Source organism: Hibiscus syriacus, unplaced genomic scaffold, assembly GCF_006381635.1.
Source record: "Hibiscus syriacus cultivar Baekdansim isolate YM2019G1 unplaced genomic scaffold, ASM638163v2 tig00110833_pilon, whole genome shotgun sequence".
In the NCBI taxonomy this organism is placed as follows: domain Eukaryota; kingdom Viridiplantae; phylum Streptophyta; class Magnoliopsida; order Malvales; family Malvaceae; genus Hibiscus; species Hibiscus syriacus.
In genome coordinates this window covers 744,957-761,724 of record NW_024062884.1, presented here as the reverse complement: position 1 = coordinate 761,724, position 16,768 = coordinate 744,957, and the positions used below count along the sequence as shown (strand labels likewise).

Here is a 16,768-nt window from a genome sequence, read left to right as displayed (position 1 = left end):
ATGACAAAATTAACCTGAAAGGTGACCGATAGATTTGACAGGTTGTTTTGATAGGTGTAAAAGAGTGACATATAAGGGTAAAAAAGAAATATAAGTGTTATTGTTTGTTGACTTTTTTAATAGAACATTTTGATGGGGCATAAAACCAAAAGAGACACATTAAATGAGACGAAAGAAGTAATATTTTAAGTTAAAATTGTCAATGTAATATTTCTTTCTAGCATACAGGTACAAATCTCTTTGGATTGTTAATTTTCTAATTTTATTGCTTATCTGATTTGTGGCTTGTTGAATGAATCTCATCTGTTTCATTTCTCTGTGTAGTTTTAGGATCTGATTCCTTCTGCTTTGATTTTGTTGTTGTGTTTTTAGATTTTGTGGCTTTGTTATTCTTGTTATTGAGTTTTGCATGATTATGTGATTTTTTTAATGAATGTGTTTCTTCTTGATTTTAAGTTTCTCTCCCGAGTTCTATAATGGGTAAGGAGAAGATTCACATCAACATTGTGGTCATTGGCCATGTCGACTCTGGGAAGTCAACGACCACCGGTCATTTGATCTACAAGCTCGGTGGTATTGACAAGCGTGTGATTGAGAGGTTGGAGAAGGAGGCTGCCGAGATGAACAAAAGGTCATTCAAGTATGCCTGGGTGCTGACAAGCTTAAGGCCGAGCGTGAACGTGGTATTACCATTGATATTGCCTTGTGGAAGTTTGAGACCACCAAGTACTACTGCACCGTCATTGATGCCCCCGGACATCGGGACTTTATCAAGAACATGATTACTGGTACCTCCCAGGCTGACTGTGCTGTCCTCATTATCGACTCGACCACTGGTGGTTTGAAGCTGGTATCTCTAAGGATGGTCAGACCCGGGAGCATGCTTTGCTTGCATTTACCCTGGTGTCAAGCAGATGATTTGCTGCTGCAACAAGGTGAGGTTTATAATCTGTCATGGCTATCATTGTATTGAATTAATGGCCCTTTACGATTATGTTTTGATGATTCTTGATTATGACTGATCTGATTATCAATTATCATTTTTTATAGATGGATGCCACAACTCCCAAGTATTCCAAGGAAAGGTACGATGAAATGTGAAGGAAGTCTCTTCATATCTAAGAAAGGGGTTACAACCCCGAGAAGATCCCATTGTCCCAATCTCTGGTTTTGAGGGTGATAACATGATTGAGAGGTCTACCAACCTTGACTGGTACAAGGGTCCCACTCCTCGAGGCTCTTGACCAGATCAATGAGCCCAAGAGGCCTTCAGACAAGCCCCTCCGACTCCCACTTCAGGACGTCTACAAGATTGGTGGCATTGGAACTGTTCCCGTTGGTCGTGTGGAGACTGGAGTCCTTAAACCTGGTATGGTCGTGACATTTGTCCCTCTGGTCTGACCACTGAAGTCAAGTCTGTGAGATGCACCATGAATCCGTACCGGAGGCTCCCTGGTGACAACGTCGGGTTCAATGTTAAGAACGTTTCTGTTAAGGATCTCAAGCGTGGTTATGTTGCTTCAAACTCCAAGGACGATCCCGCCAAGGAGGCTGCCAACTTCACCTCACTAGTCATCATGAACCACCCTGGCCAGATTGGAAACGGATATGCCCCAGTCCTTGACTGTCACACCTCCCATATTGCCGTGAAATTTGCTGAACTGAACCAAGATCGACAGACGATCTGGCAAGGAGCTGGAGAAGGAGCCCAGTTCTTGAAGAACGGTGATGTCGGGATGGTGAAGATGGTTCCCACCAAGCCAATGGTTGTGGAATCTTTCTCCGAGTACCCACCTCTTGGGCGTTTTGCCTTCAGGGACATGCGTCAGACTGTGCCGTTGGTGTCATCAAGAGCGTGGAGAAGAAGGACCCAACCGGTGCCAAGGTCACCAAGTCTGCCGCCAAGAAGAAGCGAGATTGTCACCGCAATTGTTGTCATCGCAAGGATAGTTTTTTCTTCTAAATTTTACCTTTCTTTGTTAGTTTTATATGTGGATTTTTGTCGGACGAATTTTGATATGCTTTTCTGCTGTATGCTCTGTTTTGAGACTTTGATCAATGTTGTTGAAGAGCCTCTAGTTTCTTGGTCAATCGCCTCCTTAGATTTATAGTTTTGAAATGGCTTAATGCCCAAATAAGTGTCCAAACCATACATTTTGTGCTAATAAGTGTCTATTTTTGTTGCCTATCCAGGTGTTTATGTTACAAATGTTAGCATTAGGTGCTCGAGTCGTCATAACATTAGTACTTTAGATGTTTGAGCTATCAACATTAGTTTTTCTCTTTAAGTGACCCGCGTAATGACTTGGTAATTTTGAAATATTTTTGTAAATACTAAAATATTATATATTTGTAAAAAACCTACTTTCCTTATATTCTAAACAACTCCAAAATCTCAAATCCTAACCTTAATATGTCGTCGTCTTTTTTCGGTCACAACCACCGCCGCCGACGTACTCCTTGTTATCATCTTAGTTTTTAAATTTTTTTAAAAATTTAGGAGTTATTTTAAAATTTACGTGTTATTTTAAATATATAATTTCATTTTTTTAATTTTATATAAATTTTTTAAAATTACTATATTGTGACACTTGTTACTTAACTAAAAACACTAATGCGGTTGACGGTCTGGTAATCTAAAATGCTAAACGCTTGTAACATTAGTCACCCGGATGAAAAAAAAAAAGTAGCTAGTTATTTGTGTCAAGGTATAGTTTAGGTACTTGCTTGGGCACTAAGCCTTTTGAAATTTTGTTTTTGAGGTCAAAACAATCATCTTGTGCCAAATTGCAACTCAAGACCTCATATATGTTTGACAACTAATTGAAACTAAGCCTCCTTAGTTGAAACGACTTTTCAAGTAATGAAGCCTTAATAATCAAACCAAGTAGTTGCCTTCAAAAATGTTCCCTTTCCATTATGTTGAATAAGCTATGAACAAGATGGGGTTGTGTGAGATCAAGAAGAAAGTTAAGCTTTTGAGTGTATAACTTCAATTTATATTTGATATTAAACCTAAAACGTCTGAATTTCTAAGTAATAAACATCGGATTAGTCCGAGCTTCAAAGTAAAGCACTCGTTTTCGGGCATCGTTCGAACCAATCTCCCTCCTAACGATGTTCACCCATCTAAACAGTGTCGGGTGTCAGCCGGAGTTCCCCCAAACACTTCAGTAGGTCATGGCGCCCGAGACCGCATTACCCAGTGAAGTGGTCAAGGGAACTCCAGAGGACATCCGACTCGCTATTTCTTTGTGCTTAGGAAGCTTAGGCAATGGAATCAAGGGCCAACTACCTACTTATAAGTGTAGGCTCTGTATGTGCAAGTTACTGAAGCTGAATGTAGTCGGAATTATGGAGTTTGGGGGATTGGATGATAATGAGATGGAGAATATTCTTGAGCCAAATGGACCTGAGAAATGACATTAGCAGACATTGATGATTATCTACGACAAGATTCATTAGCAGAGTGCTTCACGCCTTTACCTGTGGAAACATGGCGTGAGAACTTTTTATTCAATGGTTGTGCTGCATCTGGTTCATTCTGGGAAGTGAACATGGACGCAACTATGGGAAAATTGAGAGGTAAAGAATCCCAGTAGTGTGTCACTACAATCTTCTTTTTCCACCAAATGTCGTTTTCTAGCTCGAATCAGAACGAGAATCTGAAGCATTGCAGATGCTAAAAGAGATGGGCATGGGTGTGTACTTGAGAAAACGTTCCCTTTATACTTCTGAAAGGTCAAAAGAAAAGGCTAGAAAGGATTGACCCTTTATTTCACCTCAAATATAGGCCAGGTTCATTTCCAACAAACATGAAAGCTCTGAATTTCACCCTATCTAATCATGTCGATGCCTAGTGAACCTTGCCTATTTATACAGCAAACCCTCTGTGTATAAATATACCAGGCAACAGTGGCATCAGAAAGGGAATGTCGGCGTTCGCTGGAGTTCCCTTGACCACTTCATTGGGGGCTGTGTTTAAAACCCTGAACTGAGGAAATTTTGTCCCACTGAAGTGTTTGGGGAACTCTGGGAGATAGTTGACACTGCTCAGCACCAAATACTGTTGGGGGCTAATTTTTTTGTCTAGCCAAACTTTCCTAGTACAATGTAATGTTCTTTAATGATTCTTTTATGCAATTTGATGTTGTTTGATGAAACAAATACTCTATTTTGGCATCTCAAGCAAGCAATAATGGCCATTGGAGTAGCAAGGGCAGTAGAAGACCTTCACAGCCGTGTCCGGCCATTCATCATTGGGACCTCCAAGCTTCAAGAGTCCTCCTTGATGCTGTTAGCCATGAAAGTACAGGATGGCCTACTAGAAGTGAAAAGAATCTGCTGCTGCAGCAAATAAATGCGTAAAATAATTTATTTTATTAATAATTTTTGTGACATGATAATTTTATTATTTTATTAGTATATAATCAAAAATAAAAAATAATTTAAAAGGTAGAGTGATTAAATTATGAGTAATTTGAAAGTAAAATAATTATATTAAAAAATAACCATTAGTGACCAGAATACGAGTAAGAAGATAGTTGAGCGATAAATGATGCAATTTACTCATAAAAAAAGTGTCACGCGCAAATTACCTGTTAAATTTTTATTAGCGAGGTACAAAAACGGGATAAAAACTAAACGTTAGGTATAATTTTAAAAAAATTAAAGTTTAAATACTAAACCAGACCAAAATCGAATGTTTAGATATTAAATACGTAATTTACTCTTTATTTATTTAAAAGTTTTTGGAGTCACTCCAATAACTAAATATGTTACTCATAAACTCCACGAGACACAAGGTGTTACATTGTACCACAAATACTTGATTTCTAAGAAACCTTGTTAGTAGGGATGTACGTAGGAGGGGTGGGTCGGGGAGTCGTTCATTTGAAAATTTAAAATTATTATATATTAAAAAAATTATATATTTAAATTTATTTTTGTCTCTTAAAATTTATAAATTTAAATTTTTTTCTAAGATTTTATAAGTTCGAGTTCGACTTATAAATTTAAGTTTGTCTAAGATTTTATATGTTCGAGTTCGACTTCTAATATAAAATTTCGCGCCTGTACTATTGGTCCGACATATTTATTGAGAAATAATAACTTCATGAAAGATTTATGCTCGTTGTGAGATCATACCAACCTAAAGGCTAAAGCTTTTACTTCTTTTATAAATTAAGTAGTGCACAGGCACTCTCCAACTCACATTAATATCTTGAAAATTCTTTTATGCTATGCTAGTGGAGGTCCCAAAATTCTTTTTTGAATTCAACGGCTATGATTTAATGAGATAATGATCCAATGATCAAAATTTTATAGGGTAAAGAAATATTAATTATGGATGAGACTGTAAGTAATAAAAACATGAAGGGTTTTATCAAGAAAAACATAATAAAATTATAGTTTATAAAAATATTTTATAACTCCAAATCAATTATGAATTTTATATTTTTTAAAAAAACTTTTGAAATCACTTTAAAATATTAAAAACACTAAAAATAAATTTAGTTATAACCAAAGAAATAAATTAGATATTATTTATTAATTTAATATCTCATGTTATCGTTTAACAATTAACGACGTGATGATCATTTTATAACGGAACAAAGTAATTTAAAAAAATGAATAATAAAAAATTATTTTAATATAATTTAATAATTATTTAAATATTTATCTGAAAAATAAATAGTATTTAATATATATTTTTAATTCATATATTGCGCCTAAAATGTACTTTTAATAGTAAAATATACATTTTTAAAAAAGTAAGAGTAAACTAACATAATATTATAATATTTTTTATTAATTTGATATAAGTACAATATAATCTCTATAGGTTTAAACATAAACTCTTAACATTTGACATTAAACACTCAACTCATTGATAACGATCATTCATATTCTTATATATGCGGTGCTTGAACTTAAAATTTTAAAGATATAAATCTTAATTAATGAGATCACTTAATTAGTCCCGATTGATTTTTTTTGTAAACATTCTTATTTTAAAAGTAATAAAATGAGAAAATAGTTTTGGGAAGAAAAACTTAAAAGTTTATTTTCTTTTCACCCAAACAAGAGAAGGAAGCCAGGAAAAAAAAAGCAGCTGTTTCTCCTTCGAATTCTCTAAACTTTTCTTGTCAATACAGGCATTTGGCCGGCATCTAACACAGCTGTGAACCCTTTGATTTTTTATTGATTGAAAAGAAAGGAAAGAGTACCTTTCAAGTTCTTTGAGATCGGGGCATTGCATTCTCAAGGATCATATTGAGGAAAGGCGAGATGGGGAAGAAAGGAAAATGGTTGTCTTCTCTGAAGAAGGCCTTCACCTCAGAGTCCAAGGAAAAGAAAAACCAGGTTTGGAGAATGGAGATTTCCCATTCAGCTAAAGATCACGTGTAATTTCATAGTTAGCTAAAGATCATATGTTTTTCAGAAATCAAAAGAAGAGTTTTGGAGAAGAAGATGCCTTTGGACCACGCTGATTCTAATGCAGCCACTCCAGAAACTGTCAAATTATCCCTCATCCTCAGCCTGGAGAGGTGAAGTTAAGCAAGCAGACTTACCCTGCCACTGCTGAAAATGATGCCATTGTTCCCATCGCTCCGGCTCAGGTTGCTGTCGAGGTCGTTCGACGACGTCGACTAAATACGGATGCTAGGTTTGCCGGGAAATCGAAGGAGGAAGTGTCAGCAATCAGAATTCAAACAGCTTTCCGAGGTCACCTTGTATGTGTTGCGACTTTTTCTTTTTCCTCATGAAGTTGTTTGCTTGATTGCTTCTTATTCATTACAATGATCGATCAGATCCGGTCGTTTTTCCGTTAATCTTGCTCATCGTGCAGGATTTATGAAACTGTTTCTTGATGAATGATGATGGATTGAGTTTAGAATCAATTTTCAGGCAAAAGGGCATTGTGTGCCTTAAGAGGACTGGTCAGGCTGAAATCCCTGATTGAACTGCCGCGGTCAAAAGGCAAGCAGCCAGTGCCCTTCGGTGCATGCAAACGCTCTCCCGTCTGCAGTGTCAGATTCACGCTAGGAGAATCCGGATGACCGAAGAAAATACGGCTCGTCAGAGGCAACTCCTGCAGAGACACACGAAAGAGCTCGTGAACTCGCGGGTAAAATCCCCTTTTCTCTTTAATGTACAAACAGATAAGATGATAGATTAAGCTATTATATGCACCAGACGGAGGTGTATACCGTGCATATTGTATCATGTCGATTTCTATTAGTTGGATCTCGCTTTCCGATCATAGGTTCCGAGTTTTGAACAGATGGGTGAAGACTGGGATGATAGTGTGCAGTCAAAGGAACAAATTGAGGCAAGCTTGTTGAGCAAACATGAGGCTGCCGTGAAAAGAGAAAGGGCCATGGCATATTCATTACTCATCAGGTAATATGTGCTGCAGGAATTACTTCATAAAAAAGTTAAAACATCCGTTTTCGAGTTCGAAACAGTTTTTCTTTCCTTCTAATGTGTATGTGCTGCCTGATGCTTAAATATGAGTCCTTTTTAAGGGGGGGGGGGAGTTTCTCCAGGAAACTTGTACTCTAGTAGTACCTTAATGACCTACAAATAACTTTTCAGCAAGCCTGGAAGAATTCTTCTCGATCTATGAATCCGTATTCATGGATCCAAACAATCCCTCATGGGGATGGAGCTGGATAGAACGGTGGATGGCAGCCCGGCCATGGGAGGGGCTGGGTGGCACGAGAGAAAAAGAACAGATCAATGACCAGTCATCCACAAAGAGTGCACGAAACAACATCGGAGGGGAAATCAGCAAAGCTTATGCTCGTTACCAACTCAATTCGGATAAGCAAACCATGAAGGCCAGCCAAAAGCCTAGCCGAACTTCGAGTCTCATGTCCCCTTCTACTCCTAAGTCAACATCCACACCTGCCCGAAAGCTGAAGTCAGCAAGCCCTAGGAGCGGCGTGGTCGGTCCGGATGATGACACAAGAAGCATAGTCAGTAGCAGTCCATGAGAAATCGGAGACACAACAGCATCGCAGGCTACTCGGTGCATGACGACGATAGCCTTTTGAACTCTCCAACACTTCCAAGCTACATGGTACCAACAAAGTCTGCAAGAGCTAAGACCACCAGATCAGAAAGTCCTTGGGACTAGAACCAAGTGGAACACCCGAGAAGGAGCCGGTTGCATCTGTTAAGAAACGGCTTTCTTATCCGCCTTCACAGGTCAGACCAAGGCGGCACTCAGGTCCACCACAAGTCGAAACGCGCGTCCCAATACAGAAGTTGCAGTGGTGAATAGTGAGTGCAGTAGTTCCTTATTTCTAATAAAAACAGATGAAGTCCATAGGATGCAAATTATGAAGCAGAGAGGAATTATTTATTTATTTGTAGTCCATATTTGTTATTGACAGTAAATTATGTGCAAGTTCACTTTATGGAAATTTCTTGTTGTTTATAATAATTATATACACTATAATTTTATATAACTTCCATCCATATTTTAAAATTATATTTTTACAATTTAATCCCTTAAATTTGCATTTTATTCAATTCGATCTTTTAATTTCAACTTTCTACAAATTATTTCTTCTATCTCTCTTCAAATAAACCAATAAACGATACAATAAGACTCGTCAACTCAACTAACTGAAAAAGCTTTTACTCCATTCATGTCCAGTGGGAAGTGATCAAGATCACAAGCAAAGATTATTACATTGTTGCTTTCATTGCAATCAAAGCAAAGGTCTAAAACCATATGAAAGACATCTCCCCCCCCCCAATCTTATAAATCTTAGTATCTATCCTTAATAGATGAGAAAGGAAGGAAGGTTTAATTACAATGCAAGACATACATAATCTTAGTGCCATCTAATAATTGGAATCCCACTAATCTTAGTACGTCAACTACGCATTCAGTACCTAAATTATTAGTTTTTGTCCGTTTTAATACCTAAATTTTTAATTTTTTCAAAACCATACCTAAAGTTAACTTTTATTTCATTTTAGTACCCCGCCGTTAAAAACTTAAACGCGTTTAGTTCCTGGTCCATTTTAGTACCGAAGCTTTCAATTTTTTTTTAAAAAAATTAAAGTTAAATTTTGAACATGAGTACTAAATTGAAACAAAAAAACTAAGCTTTTATATATGGTTTTAAAAAAATTAAAAGTTAGGTACTAAAATGAGCAAAACTGATAGCTTAATTCTAAACGTGTAATTTACCCTAAATTTTAGCTTGTATCCTTAAATAGATGAGAAAGAAAAGGAAGGTTTAATTACAATGCAAGACATATATAATCTTAGTGCCATCTAATAATTGGAATCCCACTAATCTTAGTATGTAAACTACACATTCAATATCTAAATTATTAGTTTTGGTCCATTTTAGTATCTAATTTTTTAATTTTTTCAAAATCATACTTAAAGTTTAGCTTTTGTTTCATTTTAGTACCCATTGTTAAAAATTTAAACGCGTTTAGTTCCTGATCCATTTTAGTGCCGAAACTTTCATTTTTTTCTTCAAAATTTAAAGTTAAATTTTGAACGGGGGTACTAAAATGAAACAAAAACTAAACTTTAGGCATGATTTTTTAAAAAAATTAAAAGTTTAGGTACTAAAAATGAACAAAACTGATAGCTTAATTACTAAACGTGTAATTTACCCTAAATTTTAGAGGAAGGTTTAATTACAATGCAAGACATATATAATCTTCGTGCCATCTAATAATTGGAATCCCACTAAGAATCCATGTCATTGATTGAGTATACAAGATATGGGCTGTTGCTTTAAAATTCTTTAAATACAAAAACTTGATTTATTTTGCTCACATGAGAGCTAACAAAATGTTGGTGGGCAGTTTTATTTCACCTTTGATAGGGAAATGTTTAAGTGAAATAAGCAATATGGTCCCCAACCCCCACAAATGGTGCATTTTATGGGGACCATATCAAACAAGATGCCCTAAATAAGAAGGGTATGCACATGAGAATTCCATGTTTACTGCATCTATATCTCACAACTGTCCATAGAGGAAGGTTCAAAGGAAATATGATATTATCGTCATGGATGTGATACAAAATTTATATCAAGAAACGAACTTATAAATTCTAAAATTTTAAGGAACAAAAATAAATTATTAATAAAAATTTTAAAAAAATATATCTAAAATATATAAAAAAAAATTTAATTTTTTTAAGAAAACGATCGCTTTCGTTAACCTCTCGACCCGTCCTGGACTACCGCTAAGCTCTTAGAATGATGCCATTGACGGAGGAATCAAGTAGTTTATATGCTTTGATTGCAATTTACGGGAGAGATTAAGTAATTGGAGTTTTCAAAGAAAACGAAAGAAATTGAGTAGACATAAATCTATTTTGGGACAGGGACAATGAGCCTCAACAGCCAAGGAATCATGGTTAATGGTCAAATTATTGATCTAATCCCTATACTATGCTTAATTTAGCATTTAATCCTTATATTTTAATTTAACATAATTAATCATCTATTTCTATAATATTTAATAAATAACCAACTATTATAACTAAGGACGATCACGTGTCGTATTTTCGATTAATCCTACTCCAACCCAAGTAGTGTAGTTTTTTTTTAGAGTTTCGATTTGATTTGAATTTAAGAAGGTTTCACATGTTCTGAATTTATCTAATTTTTATGAAAAACTCATTCGTGACTCGATCCTACATGAATATTTACCCAAAAGTATTAAAATCTAAATTATATTGAATTGAAAAAAAATGATTAAGTCTTAAATTTTAAAAAATCTAAGGGACCAAAAAATAATTGAGTGGGGAGCGTCCGCCAGCGTGTGAGAAAGGAGCGTGGTGCTTTAATGAATCACCATCTCCAGTACAGGTAAACGTCCTATGAGCCAAGCGCCTTTAACTAACCATCCTAATGAATCACCATCTCCAGTACAGGTAAACGTCCCTATGAGCCAAGCGCCTTTAACTAACCATCCTTGTTTCTTCTTTCAGTGTTCATTATTTCCAAGCCTTTTAATCTGGCATCCTTCAGGTAAAACCATCTCTGTTTTAATCTCTGGCATCCTTTCGGTCGGTGATCAAATTACGGTCACGATCATATTTTCAGTTGGGTTACGTTTATCGCGGCAATAACAGCTGTGTTACAGTAATTACGGGAATCACAATAATGCAATAACGATTTCGTATGGCACCTTTAACTATGATGGCGCTATTACGATAGAGGACCGCTATTTAAATCCTTGCTTTCCGTTAGACATTAATGTTTGAGGTCACTGATGACGAACAATACCCTGTTTTTTTTTCTGTTTTCCTTTCAGAATGAAAAAAATTTCATTTCATTTTAAATGATTACATTTTGTGAACTTGTTTGATGGCAACCTTTGTTATTTTTTGCTCTGTTTTATCTTCAATCTTAATCATGGCGTTTGGTTTCTGGTTGGTGGTAGTGGAAGTAGTATGTGTGGAGCTTCTTTGAAGGAACTGTACTGATTGAATGTTGGCTGCGGCCTTGAATACACAACGCCATTTGGCTTTGCTCTTCCTCTTTATTGATATCATCAGATTATGTTTTGCAGTTTCTGTGGGTACATACATAAATCATGCAGACCCCTAACACAAGGTAAGATTCTCATTAGTTTACATACATACATACATACATACATACATACATACATACATACATACATACATACATATATATATATATATATATATATATACACGTGTTTGAAGAATGGTGCAACATCAGTTTCTTTGAGGTGGGTGATTGCTTGATCATGAAGTTGTTACTAAGCTATGGACGTTCGACCCGCAGTTCTAGTTGTTACAATCTTTTGAAAGAGCCTCTTGTGTGATAGAATTCCATTGTTTTTTTTACAGTAAAACAAGCTCCTTAGAAGTGACTCGGACAAAATCTTCGGCGGCGCTCGAACTGTCGTCGAATGAAGATGTCGGGATCCGATGCCGAAGCGGTTTCATCGCCGAGTCATGCTAGTAAGACACAGAAAGTGAGGAGTCCGAAGGTTGATGAGCGTAAAGGATTGAGTAGTCCGGTATCTGAGGTATTTGCTTGGTCATTTTTTAATGGTATGAGTCTAGTGGCTTATTGCCATGAGTTGTGCATGTGTTTTTCCATTATTACTGGATTGGATACAATGATTGACGGAATGTTGTATGTCGTCGTTGAGCTTAGAAGAAGGGTCCGATCCGAGCGAGCGAACTCGAAGCACGACTTGATCAGCTTCAAGATGATCTGAAAAAAGACGAAGGACCAACGACTGCATCCGAGTCGTGGAAGAGGCGAGCCTGCAAGAGGCCGAGGAAGCCAAAAAACAGCTATCGGAAATGTCAGCCAAGCTCGAAGAATCCGAGCAGCAGTTGCTGGAAATTTCGGCCTCCGAGGATGATCGTGTTCAAGAACTCCGGAAATCTCACAGGACCGAGACAGGGCGTGGCAGTCCGAACTCGAGGCCGTCCAGAAGCAGCAAAAGATGGACTCTGCTGTCTTGGCTTCTGCCTTGAATGAAACTCAAAAGCTTAAAGTACAGCTAGAAAAGGCATATGAATCAGAAGCCATTCAAATTAAACATGCTGAATCTGCACATTCCGAGATTCAGAACTTGAGGATTGAGCACACCAGAACTCTCGCCTTGGTCGAAAACTCAAGTTCGATATCACTAATTGCAGAGAATCCGAAAACCTGGCCATTGAAGTTGTTAACAAACCAAAATGCAACTAGAAGCAGCAACTAAAACCGTAGACGTGCTCCGGTCCGATGCCGCCAAAGGGACCAAAGCTTACAACAAATTCTCACTCCAGTTAGACGAGTCGAAAGATAGAGTGAAGTTGCTGGAGGGACTCGTGAGCAAGCTCCAGGAAGAACTCGTCAACAGTAGCAGCAAAAACGGAGAAAAAGAGGAGATAGAGAAACTCGAATCGGAGCTCAAATCCGCAAAACTCGAAGCAGATAAATTGAGATCGGCATTGGATGCTGAGATAAGGTATCAAGAAGAATATATTCGGAGCACATTGCAAATCAGAAGCGCTTATGAGCAAGTGAAATGCGTACGATCACAATCATGCCAGAGGGAGTCAGAACTCGAAGCCGAATTAAAGAAAACGAAAGCCGAAGTCGAAGAATCGAGAGCCAATTAACGGATAAGGAGACTGAACTGCTGAGTATTTCAACTAAAAACGAGCAGCTGAATTCGAAGATCGAGCAACAACTGGAACTTGCAATGGAGTTGAAGAAGTTGGAGGCCGATTTAGCCGAATCAAAAGCAAATTTAACAGCCAAAGAAATCAAGCTGCAGAGTGTAACCGAGCAGAAGGAAGAGCTCAAACTGGATAGCAATAAACTTAGCGAGCAAGTGGAATGCATACGAACACAATCATGGCAGAGGGAGTCGGAACACGAAGCCGAATTAAAGAAAACGAAAGCCGAAGTCGAAGAATCGAGAGCCAGCTTAACAGATAAGGAGACTGAACTGCTGAGTCTTTCGGCTAAAAATGAGGAGCTGAATTCGAAGATCGAGCAACAACTGGAACTTGCAATGGAGTTGAAGAAGTTAGAGGCCGACCTAGCCGAATCAAAAGCGAATTTAACAGCCAAAGAAATCAAGCTGCAGAGTGTAACCGAGCAAAACGAAGAGCTCAAACTGGATAGCAATAAACTTAGAGAGCAAGTGGAATGCATACGAATACAATCATGGCAGAGGGAGTCGGAACTCGAAGCCGGATTAAAGAAAACGAAAGCAAAGTCGAAGAATCGAGAGCCAAATTAATGGATAAGGAGACTGAACTGCTGAGTATTTCGACTAAAACAAGGAGCTGAATTCGAAGATCGAGCAACAACTGGAACTTGCAATGGAGTTGAAGAAGTTAGAGGCCGATCTAGACGAATCAAAATCGAATTTAACAGCCAAAGAAATCAAGCTGCAGAGTGTAACCGTGCAAAACGAAGAGCTCAAACTGGATAGCAATAAACTTAGCGAGCAAGTGGAATGCATACGAACACAATCATGGCAGAGGGCGTCGGAACTCGAAGCCGAATTGAAGAAAACGAAAGCAAAAGTCGAAGAATCGAGAGCCAATTAATGGATAAGGAGACTGAACTGCTGAGTCTTTCGACCAAAAACAAGGAGCTGAATTCGAAGATCGAGGAACAACTGGAACTTGCAATGGAGTTGAAGAAGTTAGAGGCCGATTTAGCCGAATTAAAAGCGAATTTAACAGCCAAAGAAATCAAGTTGCAGAGTGTAACCGAGCAAAACGAAAAGCTCAAACTGGATAGCAATAAACTTGTGAGCAAGTGGAATGCATACGAACACAATCATGGCAGAGGGAGTCGGAACTCGAAGCCGAATTAAAGAAAACGAAAGCAAAAATCGAAGAATCGAGATCCAAATCAACGGATAAGGAGATTGAACTGCTGAGTGTTCTGGCTAAAATGAGGAGCTGAATTCGAAGATCGAGGAACAACTGGAACTTGCAATGGAGTTGAAGAAGTTAGAGGCCGATTTAGCCGAATTGAAAGCGAATTAAAGCCAAAGAAATCAAGCAGAGTGTAACCGAGCAAAACGTAAAGCTCAAACTGGATAGCAATAAACTTAGTGAGCAAGTGGAATGCATACGAAACACAATCATGCCAGAGGGAGTCGGAACTCGAAGCCGAATTAAAGAAAACGAAAGCCGAAGTCGAAGATTCGAGAGCCAAGTTATTGGATAGGGAGACTGAAACTGCTGAGTCTTTCGACTGAAATCGAGGAGCTGTATTCGAAGATCGAGGGACAACTGGAACTTGCAATGGAGTTGAAGAAGTTAGAGGCCGACTTAGCCGAATCGAAAGCGAATTTAACAGCCAAAGAAATCAAGCTGCAGAGTGTAACGGAAAAACGAAGAGCTCAAACTGGATAGCAATAAACTTAGTGAGCAAGTGGAATGCATACGAACACAATCATGGCAGAGGGAGTCGGAACTCGAAGCCGAATTAAAGAAAACGAAGCCGAAGTCGAAGAATCGAGAGCCAGTTTAACAGATAAGGAGACTGAACTGCTGAGTCTTCGGCTAAAAATGAGGAGCTGAATTGATAGCAATAACTTAGTGAGCAAGTGGAATGCATACGAACACAATCATGCCAGAGGGAGTCGGAACTCGAGCCGAATTAAGAAAAAGAAAGCCGAAGTCGAAGATTCGAGAGCCAAGTTATTGGATAGGGAGACTGAACTGCTGAGTCTTTCGACTAAAATGAGGAGCTGAATTCGAATATCGAGGACAACTGGAACTTGCAATGGAGTTGAAGAAGTTAGAGGCCGACTTAGTCGAATCGAAAGCGAATTTAACAGCCAAAGAAATCAAGCTGCAGAGTGTAACCGAGAAAACGAAGAGCTCAAACTGGATAGCAATAAACTTAGTGAGCAAGTGGAATGCATACGAACACAATCATGGCAGAGGGAGTCGAACTCGAAGCGAATTAAAGAAAACAAAAGCCGAAGTCGAAGAATCGAGCCATTAACAGATAAGGAGATGAATGCTGAGTATTTCGGCTAAAATGAGGAGCTGAATTCGAAGATCGAGGAACAACTGGAACTTGCAATGGAGTTTAAGAAGTTAGAGGCCGATTTAGTCGAATCAAAGCGAATTTAACAGCCAAAGAAATCAAGCTGCAGAGTGTAACCGAGGAAAACGAAGAGCTCAAACTGGATAGCAATAAACTTAGCGAGCAAGTGGAACGCATACGAACACAATCATGCCAGAGGGAGTCGGAACTCGAAGCGGAATTAAAGAAAACAAAAGCCGAAGTCGAAGAATCGAGAGCCAAATCAATGGATAAGGAGACTGAATTGCTGAGTATTTCCACTAAAAACGAGGAGCTGAATTCGAAGATCGGGCAACAATTGGAACTTGCAATGGAGTTTAAGAAGTTAGAGGCCGATTTAGCCGAATCGAAAGCGAATTTAACAGCCAAAGAAATCAAGCTTCAGAGTGTAACCGAGCAAACGAAAAGCTCAAACTGGATAGCAATAAACTAGTGATGAATCTGTTGTGCTACTAGAAGCAGCAAGGTCTGCAGAGCAAGAGACCTGAAGAAACTCGACAATTTAACCAAAGCAGCCGAAAAGAGGAGCGAAAGAGCAGCACTCTTGACCGAACAGCTCGAATCGTCTCGAGCAGCAATCAAGGAAATGGAGGCAGAGTTAAGGAGAATAAAGGTTCAGTCAGAACAATGGAGAAAAGTAGCAGAAGCAGCCACTGCCATTCTTTCTACAGGGAATAGTAGGAAACAAATGGACCAGATCATATCTTTCGACACCAACCGTAATCCGATGCCGGGTTCTCTGAACTCAGAAGACATTGATGATGATTCACCAAAAAAGAAAAATGGCAACATGTTGAAAAAGATTGGTGTTTTATGGAAGAAAGGCCAAAAGTAGATGAACATGTTTTACAGGTTGCATATAGCTCTGCTCGATATGTTTCATGGTTTATGATATATTTTCAGTTTGTGTAAAAAAAGGGTAAATTACGCGTTTAGTACTTAAAATATCAGTGTTAGTACCTAAATATTTATTTTTTTAAATCATACCTAATGGTTTTCATTTCATTTTAGTAATCCGTAGTTAAAAACTTAACGTATTTGATACCTAAACTATCAATTTTGATCCGTTTTAGTACCTTAACTTTCAATCTTTTCAAAATTAACATTAAATTTTGAACGGGGTACTAGAGTGAAACAAAAACTAAAGTTTTTAACGGTGGGTACTAAAATGAAACAAA

The 16,768-nt window shown here is 37.9% G+C and overlaps 1 protein-coding gene and 3 pseudogenes across 1 annotated transcript; all 4 read left to right on the top strand.

Annotated features, from left to right (window-relative positions):
• The first annotated feature begins 400 nt into the window (after positions 1–400).
• On the top strand, positions 401–1,734 carry LOC120143185 (annotated as a pseudogene).
• Positions 1,735–6,066: 4,332 nt separating this feature from the next.
• Positions 6,067–8,402, top strand: LOC120143131 (annotated as a pseudogene).
• A 3,538-nt stretch (positions 8,403–11,940) lies between these two features.
• Positions 11,941–14,096, top strand: LOC120143130 (annotated as a pseudogene).
• LOC120143129 (interactor of constitutive active ROPs 3-like) lies at positions 14,014–16,425 on the top strand. The gene is made up of 3 exons (XM_039157531.1): positions 14,014–14,295; positions 15,661–15,914; positions 16,047–16,425. Exons 1-3 carry the CDS (start codon positions 14,014–14,016, stop codon positions 16,423–16,425), a joined length of 915 nt encoding a protein of 304 aa, XP_039013462.1.
• Positions 16,426–16,768: the final 343 nt, after the last annotated feature.